The sequence below is a fragment of the Falco punctatus genome (assembly GCF_963210335.1).
Source record: "Falco punctatus genome assembly, chromosome: 3".
Taxonomy (NCBI): Eukaryota; Metazoa; Chordata; class Aves; order Falconiformes; family Falconidae; genus Falco; species Falco punctatus.
This window is the reverse complement of record NC_137582.1, coordinates 91857990-91876833: the sequence shown is the minus strand read 5'-3', so window position 1 is coordinate 91876833 and position 18844 is coordinate 91857990. Positions and strand designations below refer to the sequence as shown.

General features: G+C 50.8%; 1 protein-coding gene across 1 annotated transcript; it reads left to right on the top strand.

The window, feature by feature from the left end:
- Positions 1–1955: 1955 nt before the first annotated feature.
- Positions 1956–18643, top strand: FOXF2 (forkhead box F2). Its single transcript, XM_080379497.1, has 2 exons — positions 1956–3009; positions 6915–18643. Exons 1-2 carry the CDS (start codon positions 1998–2000, stop codon positions 7079–7081), a joined length of 1179 nt encoding a protein of 392 aa, XP_080235623.1. The 5' UTR covers positions 1956–1997; the 3' UTR covers positions 7082–18643.
- The last annotated feature ends 201 nt before the right edge of the window (positions 18644–18844 follow it).

Below are 18844 nucleotides of genomic sequence, written 5' to 3'. Positions count from 1 at the left end.
GACATTAAGACAGGCGGAAGGCGAAAAAGCACCCTCGCTCGTCGATCTAGAGAAGGGAAGGGTGTTTATATATAAAACCACAGATTTTTTTTTTTTCAAATATTCCGAATAGGTCGTTACAACGAGATCAGGAGTCTCATGTCGGCCTCCCCGCCCCTCCAGGGAAAAAAGAAAAAGAAAAAAAGAAAAAAAAAAGATGGATAGATATAGATTATTCGTTTTTACGATGGGAACGATTTAAATCGATGTCTCAGGAAAGGTAAACCCTGTCTATCCACCAGACGATTATTTTTTCTATTAAAATGTGTAGTAAACATTGCCGGGCTTGGTAGTGTTTTTGTTAGCTGATCCTCAGATACAATCAAGCCATTTTCGGACACATTCCCATGTATGTAGCAGTGGTGATCTGGAGGAAGCTGTCGACGCCTGTTCAGTTAATTTAGGTTTTCTTTGTCTAATTACTGTGGAGCTTAGGGAAAAGGAGCCGGGCTCAGGGCAGTAAACTGACACTTGGGCTCTGTGTGTGGTATCCAGGCAGAGTTTGATGGAAAAAGCCTGCTTCCACTCAACTGCAGGTCACTGTCTGGGACCAGCCCCACCCCCTCCCTGCCCGTACCCACCAGCGAGCTCTCAGCACGGAGCTGCGCTGGAGACAGGCGGGGACACACACACACACACACGCGCTGACACCGCGTCCTGCTCTGCCCGATCCTTCCCACCCCCGTGCCTTTGGTCCAGCATCCCTGTCTGCCTCTCGCCCTGCCGCCGTCCTCCTCGCCTCTCCAGTTTGATCCTGGAGCCTCCATCATCTGGGAGCAGGCCTGTGCCCCCGCCGGCCCCTCTCCTCCCTGCCCCCTCCGGCGCCCCGTTTCCTCCGGCAAACGGCGTTTGCCAGCACGCGTGACCCGCCGCTTGCACCGAGGAGACGTCTCCGGGGAACGGAGAGAGGGCGCATCCCTGGTCCTCTGGGTAGATCCCTGCTGCAACTCATTTTATATGGGGGTGGGGGGTGGCAAAGGGCAGCGAGAAGTCTTAAAAACCGGAGGTCTAGCATGTTTGAGGAGCAGAAGACATTGCTGCCTGGGGGTCCGCGGGGCGGGCGACCCCCTCACACGCACCCACGCCCGCACCCGGCAGCATCAGTGTCCATGTGTCCCGGGGCGCGCCGGTGGAGCTCCTGCCTGGAAGCCGCTTCCCTGGCCCCGGGGCCGTGCCGGGGAGCAGCGGGCGGATCGGTGCCGAGGGAGCCCCGGGGAGGCGGTAAATGGTGTCGCTGCGCGCTGCGGGGCTGGCGGCGGGAGCGAGCCGGGGACGGTGCCGCGGCAGCAGCAGCGGCAGCGGCAGCAGCAGCAGCGCCTCCTGCCCAGATGACGGGTGGACAGAGGCCAGCTGGAAAGGGGGTGGTCTCTCCCCCCCCGCCCCTCTCCCTCTCTCTGCTGATTTTTCGGCCGAATTCAGGGGGGTCTGCGGGGTAAAGGGAGGGGGAAAAAAAAGGAGGGCAAGATTGAAGGAACTGATAGGCAGTCGCGCTGTGCCTTTTACGCAAGGAAGAAAGTATATATAGAAGAATAACAGTGCGGAAGAGATTGGAGGGGGGGGCTCTTGCGCTTCCTCCCCTTGCCGGATTAGGCAGCGGGATGGTCCCCAGGTGGGGGGCAGAGGAGGAAGCGGAGCGGCGCTGAGCGGAGCCTCCGCGGGCGGCGCGGGGAGGGCGGGGGCCGGGGCCGGTCCGGTCCATCCCGCCCAGTGCCTGGCTCCGGCGGAAAGCAGAGGAGCCATTGCGCAAGGGACCGCGGGGAGGGATGCGCAGGGCGCTGCCGCCGCCCCGCCGCCGCCCGCCGCGCTGAGGAGGTGCCCGGAGGACAGCAGCTCCCACCGCCGCCCCCCCCCCGCTCTCCCCCTGCGGGGCACCCCCCGCCCCGGTACCCACCCCGCCCGGCTCCCCCCCTTCCCTCCCAGCCTCACCCCACCCTGCCCCATTCCCCTCCCTCCGCCAGATGACCACCGAGAGCGGCCAGCAGCGGCTGGAGCCCCCCGTCCCTCTCCGCTCCTGCAGCCCGGCTCCCGGAGCTCTCCAGATGAGCCGGCCGCCCTCCTCCGCCCTGGAGACCTCCACCTCCTCTTCCTCCACCTCCACCTCCTCCTCCTCCTCCTCGGCGGCGGCGGCGTCCTCCAAGAGCAAGAAGGCCAGCTCGGGGCTGCGGAGGCCCGAGAAGCCCCCCTACTCCTACATCGCCCTCATCGTTATGGCCATCCAGAGCTCGCCCTCCAAGCGCCTGACCCTCAGCGAGATCTACCAGTTCCTGCAGGCCCGCTTCCCCTTCTTCCGCGGCTCCTACCAGGGCTGGAAGAACTCCGTGCGCCACAACCTCTCCCTCAACGAGTGCTTCATCAAGCTGCCCAAGGGCCTGGGCCGCCCGGGCAAGGGCCACTACTGGACTATCGACCCGGCCAGCGAGTTCATGTTCGAGGAGGGCTCCTTCCGACGGCGGCCCCGCGGCTTCAGGAGGAAATGCCAGGCACTGAAGCCCATGTACCGCATGATGAACGGGCTGGGATTCGGCGCCTCCATCCTCCCGCAGGGCTTCGACTTCCAGGCGCCCCCCGCCTCCCTCGCCTGCCACTCCAACGGCTACAACCTCGACATGATGCCCAACGCCATGGCCAGCGGCTACGAGGGACTCAGCGGCGGCCACCACGTCCCGCACATGTCGCCTAACCCCGGCTCGACCTACATGGCCAGCTGCCCGGTGACTGCCAACGGGGACTACGGCCCCGACAGCAGCAGCAGCCCCGTGCCCTCCTCGCCGGCCATGGCGAGCGCCATCGAGTGCCACTCGCCCTACACGAGCCCTTCGGCTCACTGGACAGCCTCGGGGGCCTCGCCCTACATAAAGCAGCAGGGCCTCCCCGCCGCGAACGCCGCCTCCTCCGGCATCCACTCCAGCGTGCCCTCCTACTCCCTGGAGCAGGGCTACCTGCACCAGAGCCCCCGCGACGACCTCTCAGGTAGGGGCCCGGAGGGGCGGCGGGGGCGGCGGGGAGCGCGGCGCCGGCGGGGGTTCTCCGGCGACGAGGGTTTTGCGCGGGGAACCCCCGACCTCCGCGGTGTAGGAAAAAGAGGGGCATTGTCTGCGAGCGGGAGGAAAATACGCGTGGGCTGGAGCTGCTCTGTTTCGGGGAAAGGGGGCTGTCTGGGGAGGGGGTTGCGGGTACGGCTGCGAGCATCCCTTCTCCTCACCCAGCGCCAAGAAGGAGCGCTCCGAAGAAGGCTCGGCTCTGTCCCGGCTCCGTCCCGACTCCGTCCCGGTTCGCACGTTGCCCCCGGTGCCGGCGACATGTGCGCAGTGGCGGGAGCGGGGCGAGCCCCGCCGCCGCCCAGGGAAACCGCGGCCGCGTCGCGGGAGGAATCAAAAAAAGGCGTTAAATGCTGTCCCCTGAGCCCTGCGGGGAAAAAAAAGCACCCGAAAAGCCAAAACCCACTCGCTTATCTTGAAAAAATGCGAGAGAGATTAAAGCGGATCCAGTGTATTTCTGCAACCGGAGGGCAAGAGTTTTCTGGTCTCTGTCTCCCACCTCCCCCCCCCCCCCCCCCCCCCCCCGGCCGGTGATTACAATGTCTGCTCAGAAAAATCCAAGCACAAAAATGGGTAAAAGATGTTGGGCTCTTACGGGGAAATTTTCCAAATAGCCCTTTTAAACATGGGTCCCGGAGGTTAAGCAAACAAAGACAGTCTGGGCTGGACCACACCGAAGAGGATTTTAGCCTGACTTAACCCCTATGAGAGCGGGGTCTTGTTCAATTTTATGGGAATTTCAACAAGTAACAAATACAGGCGACCCTCAGCTCTGGGTCCCCTCCCGCCCCCTCCTTAGGCGCCTGTCAATCACTCTGCTGTCCCTCTGCGAGCCCCGCAGCCTGCCCCGGCCTCCGCGGGGCAGGGCGAGCCGCAGCCCGGCCGCCGGGGAAGCCGCTTTACCATCACCGCAGCAGGGACGCTGAGGGTCAGGGGACAGCAAGCGGTTGCAAATTTTCCTCCTTTAAAAAAAAAAAAAACCCAAACCAAAAACCAAACCAAAACAACCCAACCCCTTAAATAGTCCCGGAGTGGCTCCTGGGGAGAGGCGGCTGCAGAGCGGGTCACCGCCTTACCGGCGTTTCGGCGCAGAGGGGTGCGGGGACGCGGTGCGTCCCCAGCTGGGCTCCTCCGTGCCCACGGGGCTCTGCTACTGATATTTAAACCACTTTTCGGAGATTCAGGTCGTCCTTCCACGTGGTTTTGGGAGCTGGGGTGAGAGGCCGGCGGGTTTGCAAGGGCATCTCCCGGCCGAAATACGTACCTTTACCGTTAGGATTTTCTGCTTTGTTTTGTTTCATTATTTTTAAACTTCTTTTCTTTTCCTTTCTTTCCGATTTTTTTTTCTCTCTGCTTCTTTTACTCCTTTTACTCCTGCGAGCTACCTCGTAGGGCCCAGGGGCCCACGCGTGGCGTGGGAGTGGGACTGGCCTGGGGAGCAGGGCTGGAGGCAGCTGCCCCCTCCTCCTACCAGCCACCCGAGGTGGGAAAGGCGATTCCTGGAAGAGAAAATTTTCATTGCGAAGCAGCCCAAGAACAGCTCTTCAAAACAAAAGGCAGAGGGAGAGCGAGCAAGGGTTCTGGTCCCCCCGAAGCCTCCACTACGGTTTCCGAGGCTAAGGCGGTTTAAATCCGAATTGTTTTTGTCCATGGACGGATACACAGGCAGACGGACCGACGGACGCTTTCTTACTGCCGACGACGAGCGTCCGCTACCAGCAGCTCAGATTTAACGCCACCACTCTGCAAAACGGCGTTTCTCCGCTTATTTTCTAGAGCTTCAGGCTCTGGGCCCAGGACTTTAGTGGAAGCCATCCCCATTCCTTGATTAAAAAAAAAAAAAAGAAAAATTAACCCTCTTAATTTTTTTTTTGCGTGGATCCAGTCCTCATTTGTGTGTGCAACGTAAAATCTCTGGGGCGCAAACGTTTTAGTAGAGTGAAAGGAGATGGGGAAAAACGATCCGAGCTCCTTCATTCGCAATTGTTACCAGCAATAATTTTTCTCCACCTCTCCCCACAAAAACGGTAGCAAGTGACTTTCGCCTTTCCCTTTCTCTTAGTTAAATGCAAAGCAAATTCGGTGGCAATCGCTGTCGACCGGTCAATAATCCTCCACTCATGACAGCGACAGGGCAGACTTAAAGCCTTCAATTTGCGTCAGACCCAAGAATAAGCGAGGGAAAAATTGGAAACAGGAGGCTTGGTTCTGCTAAAAGGATTTTGAAGCTGGGGGGTGGGGGGGAGTGGATTTTTTTCGCACACTATTAAATCCTGCTAAATGATTGAATCAGGATTGTAATAAAGTGCCCCGGTTTATGGTGAGCATACCAGCAGGGTTATTAGAAAGCCGAGGAAATCCAGAGAAATAATCACTTTTATAAAGTGAGCTCTGCGGGGTGAAGGAGGGGACAGTGCCGGAGGAGACGGGCTGTGCCTGCCGCCTGCGCAGCCCCTTCGGCCGCCGCCGCCAGGCTCGGCTCCGCTGTCCCCGGGAAAACGGGGGACATTTCCTTATTTTTTTTCTTCCTTTTTTTTTTCTCTCTTCTTTTTTTTTCTTCCTTTGTCTCACTCTCCTTCTCTTTCTTTCGCTGTTTTCCCTATCCCCCCACCCCTTCTTTCTGTCTTCTTTTTTTTTTTTTTTTTCCTCCCCCTTGACCCTCGGTCAGATTTGACAGGATCCCGCTAGCCGAGTTTGACATCCACACGCCAAACCAAATCCCTCTCTGGCTCTGCCCTGCGGGCCTTGCTTAGGCAATGCTCCCCTCGCCGCCAGATCCAGTAGGAACCCTGCCAGATTAAAGATCCCAGCTCGGCCCTACGGCGCGGGCTGCGGCGGGGGGTGGGGGTGGGGTGGGGTGAATCTCCCACGAGGCCCTGGGACTTTGTCCCCTGAAAAGCTGCCTTAGGCTGTGGGAAATGGAAATGGGAATTTGCAAGGTCGTTTATGTGTCGGTGCCATGGATGTACTTCACTTGCGGTTGATAAACGGTAGGGTGTCCTCGGTCTGTGTCTAACGTTTATGAAAACACACATGCGAATAGCCGTGCACGCTCATACACACATGCACACATAAATAAATACAGTATCCACACACAAACGGATCGTGACTGGAATTCAACCTGCAGCCATTCAAGTCAAAGGCAAAAAAAGCAAAAACCTCGCAGGAACGGGGGAAGAGGGAGCCAAGATGGGGAATCGGGTTCAAATGGCTGCAGCGCATCCAGAAAAACACTCAAGTGGCATCGTCTTCTAGCACACCCACACTCCCTCAGCTACCCCGCACGCAGAGCTGAGCTACCGCACCCGCTGATCAGCGGGGCAGGCAGCGGGGAAGGCAGCAGGCAGTGCGGGTGTGCCCGCACGGGAGGGATGCTCTGAGATACACTGTGCCCGGGATGCAGCCGGGCATGTGTCCCTGGGCAGCCGCCTCCGCACGGCTTCCTCTCCGCAGCCCGTGTGCCCCCCGGCTGTGCAGTTTGTCACCTCCCCGCAGAGCAGACACGGGGGCTCGTACAAGCACGGCTGCAACCTCGAGCCCACCCACACGGGTGGTGGGGGGCCCCGGGGGATCCACCTCCCCTCCTCGCTCGGGACGGTGGGACCCGCCGCTCCTCCTGCCCTACAAGCTGGGCAGGCTTTGCCCCGGGGGAGCGCCCGGTTCTCTGCCGGGAAAGCCGGAGAGGGGTCCCAGACCTTGCGAGGGGAGCCCACACAGGAGGGAAGGGAGCAGAACCGGCAGGCAGCCTCTCCTCCCCGCGGGTGAGGGGGAAGGGGGCTGCTCCGCCCGAGCAGCGCTACCCGACCGCTGAGCAGCTCTTGTTATTTCCTTTTGCAGTGGGATTGCCTCGCTACCAGCATCACCCCTCCCCGGTGTGTGACAGGAAAGATTTTGTCCTCAATTTTAATGGCATTTCGTCGTTTCACCCGTCCGCTAGTGGATCTTACTATCACCATCACCACCATCAAAGCGTCTGTCAAGACATCAAGCCCTGCGTGATGTGAAGGCAGCTCCCCAACAGAGACAATCAGGTGGCATGGAACAGAGCCGAGGTATAGACGGACCCACGCAGATTAAATATAATGTGCACTCTGATAGCATTGATAGTACACGAGTCACTTAGCAAAATTACCTAAGGAAGCAGTGTTGTCAGTCCCTCTCCATCCCTTGAAGGACACGTACAGCCGATATAATGCTCCAAAGCTCTTCCTAAAAGAAAAATGCCTAGTGGGATGTGTTGGGTTAGGTGAGATGTAAGTGTCCTTATGCCAAGTCTGACCACCTTAATCATAAACCGGCTTTCTGTGATCTCCTAAAGAATCGAGCTTTGGGAAAGGGAACAATTCGATGTATTTTTATACGAGAAAGTGTCTTTGAATAGGAAAAATAAATCTCCCAGCTCAGCACCTGTGAGGACTCCCCCTTCCGTTGCTGCGTTAGCGGGAAATTTACTTCTTTATTTTTTTCTCTCCCCGAGACCCACCAAGGACACTTTGTATGGACTTCAGCACCGACCGATTGATATTATTAAAACAGTATTGTTTAGCCTTTTCGTGTATAGACTTTAAGAAAAGTTCCATTTTTCCCAGTATTGCAGCAATACAACGTTTTGTTTTTTATTTTTGCAAAAGTTGTTTTCTACCACAATATTTTTTAAAAATTTATTTTAAATAAATCTCGTGTATACTCACACACTATTGCTTTAAAAGGAGAATATATTTGCACTTATGTATACTTTTTACAGTTTGCCAAAATATTTTGATGTACAAATTTTTTTTTCAATAAAATGTATATAAACGACGATGTACTGGACAGGCACTTCTTTTCCCTCGTGTCCTGAGAAAACTCTTCCACCCCAGCAACCGAGATCGTTAAAGCTGCAACCCCAAATCCTCCAGCTGCTGGGGGAGCGAGCCGCTGACCCGAGGGGGCCAGTGCCGTGGTCTCTGGGCTGCACTTCCCGCCCTCACCCACCTCCCACCCTGCTGTGCCCCCCCTTCTGGGCAGGCTTTGAAACAACCGGGCACCAAAGCAGCAGAGGCCGGGCTGCCCCCTCCTCTCTTCGAGGGGTCCCCCGGCCTCAACCGCCCTCCCCGCTGTTCAGGGCTCAGTCCGGGTGTCCCCGTCCCGCTTGCCCACGCAGCCCCGTCGGGGTCCCTCTGTGCCTCGAGGGGGCTTTGTCAGGTGCGGGGGCAGGAGCCCCTCTGCAACGCGGGGTCGCACCCGGGAGGGCGTGTCACGGGTGGGCGGCGAGAGAGATCTTGGTACGGGCTGGGGGAGGCACTGAGCGTGGCGCGGCCAGTGGACGGGGCGGGAGGGGAGAAGGAAGAAAAGAAACAGAAGAAAACAAAAAAGCCCCCCCCAGTACCCCAAGCAAAACAAAGCCTGTCCCCAGGAGGCCGCCGTGCCCTGCGGCCGGGGATCGGAGCCGGGCGCCGGGAGCTGCTCGCCCGCCCCATCCTGCGGCCGCCCCCGGGCACGCCGACCCCACGGCCCCCACGGCCGCCCCGCCGGGGGATGCCCGCGGAGCCCACCCGGCCGGGGATGCCCGCTGAGCCCACCCGGCCGGGGATGCCCGCGGCGCTCACCCGGCCCGCCCCGCCCCGGGGGCAGCCCTGCGCGGCCCCGGCCCCCGCCCGGGCGCAGCTCGCCGCCGCCCCCCGCTCAGCCCGTTCCCCCGCCCCAGAGGGACAGAGGCTGCCCCGCACCCCCAGCGCGCCCCGCAAGCCGGGGCACCCCCGACACCCCGCCCCGACTGTCCCCGGCCCCGCGCCCCAGCGCTGGGAAGCGCCAGAGTTTCAGCCAAATGGTATATGTACTTGTGTGCATGCATATGTAAATGCATACATACATGTATAACATTATACCTATGTAATTATACATAGAGATAAGACTCTTCGTCTTTTGAAACACGCATTTATGCTCGAACATGCCCTTTTCTTCCCTGAGCTTCTCGGGGCCTGCGATAAATTATAAAGTCAGTTTCAGAGTTTGCTCCGACCACAGTGCTGTGTTTACATTCTTTCCGAGGCAAGCCTGCATGGTCGTAATTTATATCCTAAACACTCGAACGTAACTTGTTTACACAGGAATGACAGGACCTCAATGAGAAAAAAACTGCCTTTCGCCTCCGCGCGGCCGGGCGCGGGGCGCCAGTGCCCTCCAGCGGCCCCGGCTCCGCAGCTTCCCTGGGTTTTGGAATTGCGACCCCCCCACGCCCCACCCCCGCCCCGCGAACGCCTTTATATCCCAGAAAACGTGAATAATGCTCACCCTGGCTGTTCCCCGAAGAAAGAGGAAGGATTTGCTGGGGCATCCTTCAGTTTGGGGTTTCTGTGTTCTCCCGTCATGACTGAAGACTGTTCCCGTTTAACAAAGGTTCCGTTTTTCCCGGTAAAGCTTCCCGAACAAAGGATGGTCCTTAGACACCGCTATGTTTCTGGGTGCTGTCAGCAAAAGGAACCCAGCCTTTTTCTTCTGAATTTAAGGGTGACTAGCAAACGACAGGGAGGAAAAAAAAGGCCAGATTTTTAAGTTAATATGATCTGATTTTGTTTTGATATTTGATTTTATTACAGTACCTTCTACCCCAGAAATTCAGCTCTTGTTTAGTCTCAAGAACTCCAGTGGCCACAAAGCCAGTGGGAGTCAAGACCAAGAGCTATGTCACTGTGAGGACAAAGTATTTATGTTTAGCCATACAGTTAAAAATTATTTGCATCTTTTTATATACGTTAACAGTCATTGAACATGCCCAAATACTTCATATTTTAGAAAAAGAAATTCCTTGTTAGAGATCCAGCATGTTGAGGCTTCTCATCATAGCAGCAGTGATGCGGTACTCATCTCTGAGACTCCCAGAGACCTACAGCATCAGAGAAAGCTGAAATTTGTGGTGTTAAAACGAAGCCAGAAATCTAGATGTGGGTATTTAGGCTGAGCATTGTGAGAGCCCAAGAGGGCGCACCCGAAGTTGAACGCGTATTTGCCGATCACCCTGTAGAAAGACCTGCAGTTGCTGTGCTAAAATGAGCCTCAGCTGGTACAAAAGCCCAGCCGGCCTGTGTCCCTGCAGCTTTCTTAGCTATTGCTCTTTTCTATGAGAATAGTCTACTCTCTTCCTCTATATCCTTTGTTAGCTTTTCATTCCTTGCCTGCTAAGGTGTCTCTGACTGTTTTGTCCTCTACGTGTACACTGCAAAATGCCTAAGTGAGACGCTTTTTTCCTTTAGCAGCACTGTAGTCCAAGTAGCGCCCAACAACAGTCATGCACCTCCACGGAGTCTGAAAATACCATCATCGCTGACTTTCAGCTTAGGGCTTCAGCCATGCAGCCTGTCCTTAGATGTGAGCAGAAAGGAGGATGAGAGCAGATAGCTTCTGGGTGCAGGGTCCGCTTTTGGTCTATCCTGATGAAGAGCTTGCATATCTAAAAAGCTGCATTAGTTTTTCCAACCAGATCAGTTGGTCTAAAGCATTAGTAATGCATCTCCCACAAACTTCGCCTCACTAATGACCTCAGACCACCAGAGCTACAAGAAAGCTACAACTAAACTGCAAATAGTTAGTCATCTAGACTGATGGTATAGCTCACATTTGGTGAGGCGCTAGGCAAATGGATTGAACATAGACTAATCCAAACATTTCCATTATTAGAGCACACTAGGCAGAGTTTCCGCAGGATGGGAATGAAATCACGCTGGAGTGCCTCAGTTTGCGTGTGATCCACTATAATCTTATATATATTCTCCATTCTCTGGTTTCATCAGAGTCTTATGGCCTCAGTGAAGGGATTTTGCTTGTGAGGGTGTTTATGTTACACAGAGAAAAACCACTCAACCACTCCAAAGCTGGGATCATTTGAACAATCAATTTAACATGGGCAAAATTAGCCAAATGCAGAGATATCTTATGTGGGATGTTGAATTTCTAGCTGGTAGCTGACCAAAGCATTCTTTAAAATGGTCGAGTTTATCAATCCCATTAAATCCCCTTGCCCATTATTCTATTAAGACCAACGTCAGATTAATATCTTGCTGTGTTTTGGCTCAGCTGGCAAAGTACTTTTAGCCAACACAATATTTTCAGTTTAGTGAGAGAGTTTTAGCCTGCTTTGGAGGCAAAGAAAAGTAAAGATTTTTAATTTATTTTGTTTTACTCAGCAACAATAAGCCTGATTTTATTGAACTAGAAAGATTTGCTCATAACATATGCATGAGGTAATATTTAAATAAGCCTGTTCAATAAAATGCTAGGTATGTCACTCAGGCCCTGAGAAAGCAAAGTGCTGTTTTCAATTATGATTTTAATATACCTGAGCATGTGAGTACTCCCATTAAAGTCAATGGGATTATGCAGACGCTTAGGGTTAAAAGTGCTTTGCTGAAGAAGGATGATGGTACTAGAATTAAACACTACAGGTTCCTCCTATATGCTGCAGCTGGGCCCTGTATAAGAATTGGAGTAGAATATACCTGATTCATATACAGGATGAAAATTAATTCAAAACATACTCTGGCTTTGAATAGAGATGTATTTTATAAAACCTGCTGGCATTAATCTGCATGAAATACTGCCTTAGCTAATAAGAACACCCGGGCTTTATTTATATATTGAGCCATTTGATAGATACAAATGAAGAAGAGGTAAATAGAAGCCAACATATTTTTGAATAAAAGCCCAGAGGTTCTCTCAGAGTTCAATGATCTTTGTGTCTAGATTATAAAGAATTCAGAGCAGCTTCGTGTGATTTGCCAACTACTGAACAGAGCTCCAAAACATCTGTAATATTAAACAACTTCAAGCCTCCTTTTTATGCTTGTTTTCATCCAACAGTGATTTATAGAAATCTATTGGCTTCTCCATTGGTCATTTCTAAAAAGAAATACACCAGGAGGAGGACAAGGTTTTAAAATTTGTTGGGATACCACTACCAAACTGCAGCTGGAATTAGAGGTATTTTAACAGTGGATTTAGATTTATTTAGGAGATTATGAAGAAATGTTAACTGCATTACATTGGTTATTTTAACCATTGCAAAATGAATTTGTGGCCTTGTGCAAAGAACCATTGGGCTCACAGGTAATTTGATGTTTTTGGGGTAATTCAAAGAGACTGAGCTGCTTTTGAGGAACTGATAAAGAACAGATTTCTTGGACTAGATCCCCACTGCTAACATTTTTCTTGCAGTAGAGTTGCAGCCCATTAATTCTCACTGTCCAAATACAGGTAGCATTAGTTTAAATTAGAAGTTTTATAACTGATTTAGCTGAGCTACTGAAATCCTTTATGTACACAATCTTATCTCATTTTCAGAGATCCTCTTTGGATTGGTTTATACCTGTCCTGATTAACATATACCAAACACATTTAATTTGCTGAAAAATCTCTTGGTTTTATTTTTGTACCAGTTCAGACTAGTTTAAAACTACTTTCTGAGACTGGGTCTAATGCACAACAGTTTTCTGATATCATGCAAGGCAGGATTCAGTTCAAACTGCCTAACTGGTGTTTATGGACACTCCATCACTGTAATCCCTCACTTCTACACGTACAGCTGCAAGCTATGCCAATATGACCAACTTTAAAGTGGTATCAACTCCCCAAAGCTGATTGAAACTAAACAGGGCAGTGTCTGTGACTAGGCAATCCTCATGTTAAAGGGCTGCAGCTTTTCCCTGTGAGATAGCTGAATGTGACCATACTGGAAGCTCCTGGACGATTTTACTCGTGGAAGCAAGGCTGTAAAATCAGGCCTTGGACCTTCTTGCCTTCATGTTTTTTTTCATCTGGAGGTTTCTCTGCCAGAGATTTGTTTACCACTGATGGCTTGTAGAGTATTTGCTGGTGGCTTAGAGACAGCTATTTGGTTACAGGACAGTGCCTCTCATCCTTTGTGGTGGGGAGAATATGTACAAATGGGCGGGGGAAGATGCAGTGAAGATTACAGTCAGCAGTATGATTCATGGTTTTAAAAAAGGAATAAAATGCTTTCAACATTAAAATTGCAGAAACACAGGAATGTTTCCAGTCTCTGCCACATCTCCTTTGGCACATGGTGTCTTAGTGCTGGTAATGTTAGATGGCTGCTTGACCGTTAATGAATGGAGAGTGGAGCTGTTCACTAGCAAGCACAAGGAGCACCAGAAAAGCACTGGAGGGAGTGTACTTTGATCCCAGGTGAATTAACAGGCAGAGCCATAATAGAGAGAGTGCAGATACTGGGAAGCAATGTAAATGTTATCAAGTCAGGGTAATCACTGATAAAAGAGGTGCAAGAACAGAGGTAACTTCTGCAGCCACCACAGGAAGCTCTACTATTGTAACTATGGAAGGTAGAATTAGGTCCCTTAAAAACAAATGTCAAATTCTGCTCCTCATATCATGCAATAAATCCTGCTTTCACACACGAGACATTCCCCTCACTGCAGTACACCCCTTTTGCCCTTCTGAGGCAGAAGCTGAGCTGCACTGCAGTGATTCACAAATACTCCCATCCTGATCTGGGAACTGGGACATTGAATACATCAATATATTTGTTTCACTCAGTGTCAGGCAGCAAGGAGAAACGTACAGGAGAAAAAGCAATAGTTCAAGATAAGCGACCTCCAGTAAACAAAGGCTTGTCCCAGGACAGCAGAAGAACAGGGGGTAGGAGGAACCTGGCTTGATTCCCCATTGAAAGTGTCCAAAGTGGTCTGAACAAGCACAGCCAGGGCACAAGGCTCAGCCAAGTTACTCAGCAGGCTCAGAGGCTCTGTCAAGAAAGCAGTAGGAGCTGTTTAGGGAAATCTATCTGAGACAGGCATGTGTGAAGCCACCCAGCCTAGCTCAAGCTCCCAGTGGCAGGCAGTATGGAGAGACATGCAGAGCTAGTAGTTTTTCAACTACTTTTTCTTAAAAAAAGTATTATTTTGTCCTTGAAAATCAACCAACCGCTTGTATTTCAGAAGACTACTTTTTTCCTGGACACTCGCAATTGCAGGGTCCCCCAAAGACGGCAGATGCCCAGACTCGCAGGCACCCTGGGGAGAGCAGCTGGTGCACCGCATGTCACTGCAGCCTTTGGCCAGTGAAGCCTGATCTTCCACCCAAGAAGGGAAAGGACCACATCTCCGTGCTTGCCCTCAGCAAGACCTTAATGAGGACAAAGGCAGAGCTCAACTGGAGCAGCTGATGCCTGATGTCAGTGTGTTTGTGATGGTGACAGTGGTGAATACATCACAGGAGGGTGATGACAGCAGCAAGAGCTAAACCTGGCCAACAGAGTGCAGAGTGGTATTCTCCCAGCACGCCTTTTACCTCTGATATTTTCAGCCTTCTTTTGCTGTCCCCTCTTACTTTTCCATGCCTGTTGATTACCCCAGAATATTTCTCCCTCTGCCAAGTGAGTTTTCTTTCAATGCTGGGACACAGGCCTTGCTCCCATACTACTTCAGACAATGGCCTTTGTTGCCAAAACCATGAGGGCAAGGAACGGCTGTGAATGATTCATACATTGCTGTTTCTGTTCTAATATTATAACACCAGATATGCAGATCTCTGCAAACGCTTGACATTTCCTCTACATTTTCCCGCTGATTTCCTCCTTATTGTTACAGATGAATTGCTTGCACTGCAGCCCTACTATAGGACCAGGGTTTAAAGGTATCCCTCAGTAAAAGAAAAGACCTCCACATGTGCTTGTTTCCCAAATGCAAAAAGAAGAACTAGGATTCCTGAAACTTTTTCTTTTACTGTTGCCTGCTGATTCTTTTTGCTAAAGTTTCCACTCCCTAAAGGAAACACCGAGAACTCTCCAACTCAGTCTCTGAAGGAAGAGGTCAAAAGAGAAGATGGCCAAAAGAAGAATGAGGGTAGATTCAGTAACTCAGCAGATGAGACTCACAGGAGGCATTGGGAAGAGCAAAAGAAGGACAAACATGGTATTTAGTCCAGCAGAGATGGGCAAATTCTTCTAGCAGTGATTAACTCCTCCTTGGTTCTATCCTTCAGCCTCAGAGGGAAATGTGATCAAAAGGCCATGCTCTCAGTGAGTAGAAAAGCATCTGTAGTAAGCAGCTGACACTAGTCTTCCCCAAGAGTGTCCTGTTTTCCTTCTCAGCCACCACTGCCCATCACCTTGGGACTAGCTGCCTCCCCAAGGAAGGCTGCAAGAGCAGTACAGAAGGGCATAAGGCATCTGAGCAGTTTCCACCTGCCCATAGTTCATTCTGGATCTAAGTACCCCCAGAATCCCCAGGCAGGAACCACACTCCAAGGGTGCAAAACAGAAAACAGATGCTCATACGAAACAGACCATCCCATCCAGGGGCATCTCAGGACATATTTATTAGTCAGGAGCATGCACCACAGCAAATCATGGCTCTCCTTCTGTATGGAAAAGCCTTTGATGGTTGGCTAGTAACGGCTGAAAATGAGGCAAATCCATAGTCCAGACAGGCTTTAGATATGTCAAAAAGATCCATGTGCTGGCAAACACATTATTCAGCTGGTTCATTTCCTGTACACTGTTTGAAACAGCCAGAGCCCTTTCTCACTATTTAGTCCTTTGAATGCAGAGTAAAATAAAAACAGAAGAAGAAACATGCAGCTAACAAAAGTCCCAAGCTCAGCACTTCAGGAGGGACTTGAGCACAGGGAGAACAGACAGCGGACCCCCCAGAGCTGGGAAAGCCCCCCCTTACAGCATATGTTCAGCATAGCCTGCTCTGTGGAGGTGGTAATAAATTCCTCTCTTGCCTGCACAGCTGTCATTCACAAAGTCAATTTCTTCCACTAGAAAGAAGACCTCTTTCACACTCTTTCAGACACAGGCAGTAGATAGAAGCCTAGAAAAAACTCATCTGCCCCATAAAGTGCACATGCTTTCATGTTCTTTTGGGTGGAGTCACGTCATTAAGGAAATGTAGCAAGCTCCTCCTCAGTCCATATGCAAAGCCCGTCTGGTCCAGGACCCCGTGTTAGAAAGGGGAATAGAAAATTGGTGGACTTAAAAAAAACATTAAAGAGTCTAGCATCCCTTGCTTGCTCATGGTGAAATGTCTCTGGAGTGTGTGATTTACATCCTAATGTCATTCATTGGTTTAGGATGATTGGTCATTGAACCCTATTTTGCCAGGGCATTTTCCAAGATACCCACTCGGCAGTCTAAGGACTGCCTACCAAATGCAGCATGAATTTCTTTTCCAAGCCTGTAGGTGAATGCTGCACACACATAAGGTATCTTTCAACATGTTCAGCCCATTTTACCAGCATCACATGCTTCAGAAGATGCAAGAGATTTTGCAGCAGGCAAGTACGAGAGAACCTGCATCCACACCAGCCACTCTGAGGGTGAGGACTGCACTCAGCTTATTGAACCTAGCTCTTGGCCTCTCTGGCATGCTGTGCCAGTGGGTACCAGAGGCTGCTTAGGCAGTATTTAAAAGACTAGCTTCTTTCTGTACATTTTATCTGTGTTTCTTTTAACTTTAATGCCAAGACAGAAGTCCTAATTCATGTTAATTAAGTTTTTATTAATTTTTAAGTGGTTTTACCACATCTGCACGTGTCCTTCCTGAGGCAGCTAACCACCATCTTCAGACATTCGGGCCCCTAGTGTCACATTGTGATTCCTTTAATCCCTCCTCACAAGAAGTGAAACCTGCTTAAGCAATAGACCGCAGTTTTGTATAGCATAGACATTAAGGCCAGTTGTTAAAACTCCTTTTACAGAAAAAGTAGTCAAAAGAGGCATCAGAGGAAGAGTGATGTGACCTCTTGGAGATCTCTGTTTTAGAAGAACATGAATGTTAACCTCAGCTTGCACATTTCTCTCCGTTGGCTGTAAGAGTTCAGTTGATGGGCTCAGGTGAAGATGACTGCTCTGTAGTTGGGTGAGATGAACCCTGGCCAAGATGCCAGGTCCTGAACAGCAAATAATAGATGAGATTGCACTGTTGGTTTCTAGCATGATGCTGTATACCCACCACCCTCCATGTGCAGCTCTCAGCTGCGCAGGGAGCAAGAGTTTCTATTAAGCTGCCTTCGATAAGCCCCAAGTCGTTTTCTAGAGCTCATTTCAAGTGCTCCCAGCCACATTAATATTTTGCCTTCCCCTCTAGTATATCCTATTTTGCATGTGCCACCAATTCAGCTCTATCTGCCATTGTATTGGTCCTTTGCCTGCATTGCTCAAAGTCCTACTGACATGCCTCCCCCATTGAAGTACCAGGTTTCGACTAACACATGCATCTTCATTGATTCATTTTACTTCCTTACTCCTATTCCCCTTTCCAGGCTGCCAAAATATATGCTAAATGATACCAGACCTTGGCACTTCTCCACCAACCTTTTTTCAGGGACAAAATTATTCTTGTTTATTGCCTCCAGTCTCCTAGCTAGCTTTTGGTTCATGGCTTCTCATCATGTGACAGCCTTATTTTCTTTAGCAAACACCTAAGGTCTTATCAAAGGCTTTTAATAGAAGGATGGTGGTTGCTGGAGTTCAGACAATTTAATTTTTTTTTTTTTGGTACAGAAATCAGGTTGGAAATATTTAGATGAAATTCGAAGATTAGTTCCCAGGGTGTATGCAAAGCGTTTCAAGCCTGTGAATAAACTTCCCTTCTTAGTTACACTAAGCAAACAAGCAAAAGCTTTATTAGTTTTGGTTGATTACTTGGGCAGAGTTAGTGTAAATGAAAGAAAAACCTACTACAAAAGTTTTGAGAAATTTACAGTCTGATCAGTTACTGTATTATAGATGTAAGTTGTTACTATTAATAAAAATTTTATTTATAAAATCACCTTGTCCAATGCACTTGGAACATTATATACTTGCAGATATCAGCATTTTATTATTAAATATATCTATTGATAATAGGCGCTAACAGTGATCTGGAGAACCCAGTAGGAAGAGATGGGAATGAAAAAGAAAACCTGCAAATATGAAGATGCCCTGGAAAATACAAAAAATATTTGGTATGAGATCTGTCACTGCGCCTTTCCTTGCCGTTATTCTCTGTACAGAGCAAAACAAAGGAGGCGGGTAGGAGGAAATGTGCAGGAAATGAAATAAGGGTGGTTGTAAGATGCCCCCCAGAAATGGTAAGCAACGCCCAGGGGACTGGGAAGCAGCTGGTCCTCCTGGCACTGGCCTGTTTGGCAAGCGAGCTGGTGTGTCACCAGCCCTATCCGGACCTGGGGCTGACAAACACTCCCGCCTAACACTGATTCCGACAGAAAGACAGGGAGCTGTGTCCTGCCTCTCCCAGCCCAAGCGCCAAGGTGCCAAGACTATGTGGAACTTGCCCAAAATTTGCAAGAGAAGAATGAAGCTTAAGTCATATTCACGCTTGTGGGCCTTCTTTTGTTATTTTAACCCAGTTATCAGAGCAATGTGTTCCTGTTGATTTTTAAACCCTATTTTGTTTTGAAAAGGCCAAACTGCATTGCTGGACTCATTGTCTGGTTACAGAGCTCCCGACTGGGGGGACTTCCAGCTGAGATCCGAGTCAAACCAGCTTGGCAAAACGAGTCACAGGGAGACACAGGGGTTTGAAGCCAGGGATTCTAGTCTGCAAGGGATGGTCCTGGTCTGAAAAGACGGAGAGCACAGGGCAGGGGCACCTGTGGAGAGGCTGCAGAGGCATGCGGAGGGCAGCAGCCACACTGGCCATGGTGGTGTCATGCCTACATGAGTAGATGGATATGGATTCTTTTCATAACTCGGTGCTGTGGCATGCAGATGTGACCAAGGCCATCACAGCTGACAGGGCTTTTCC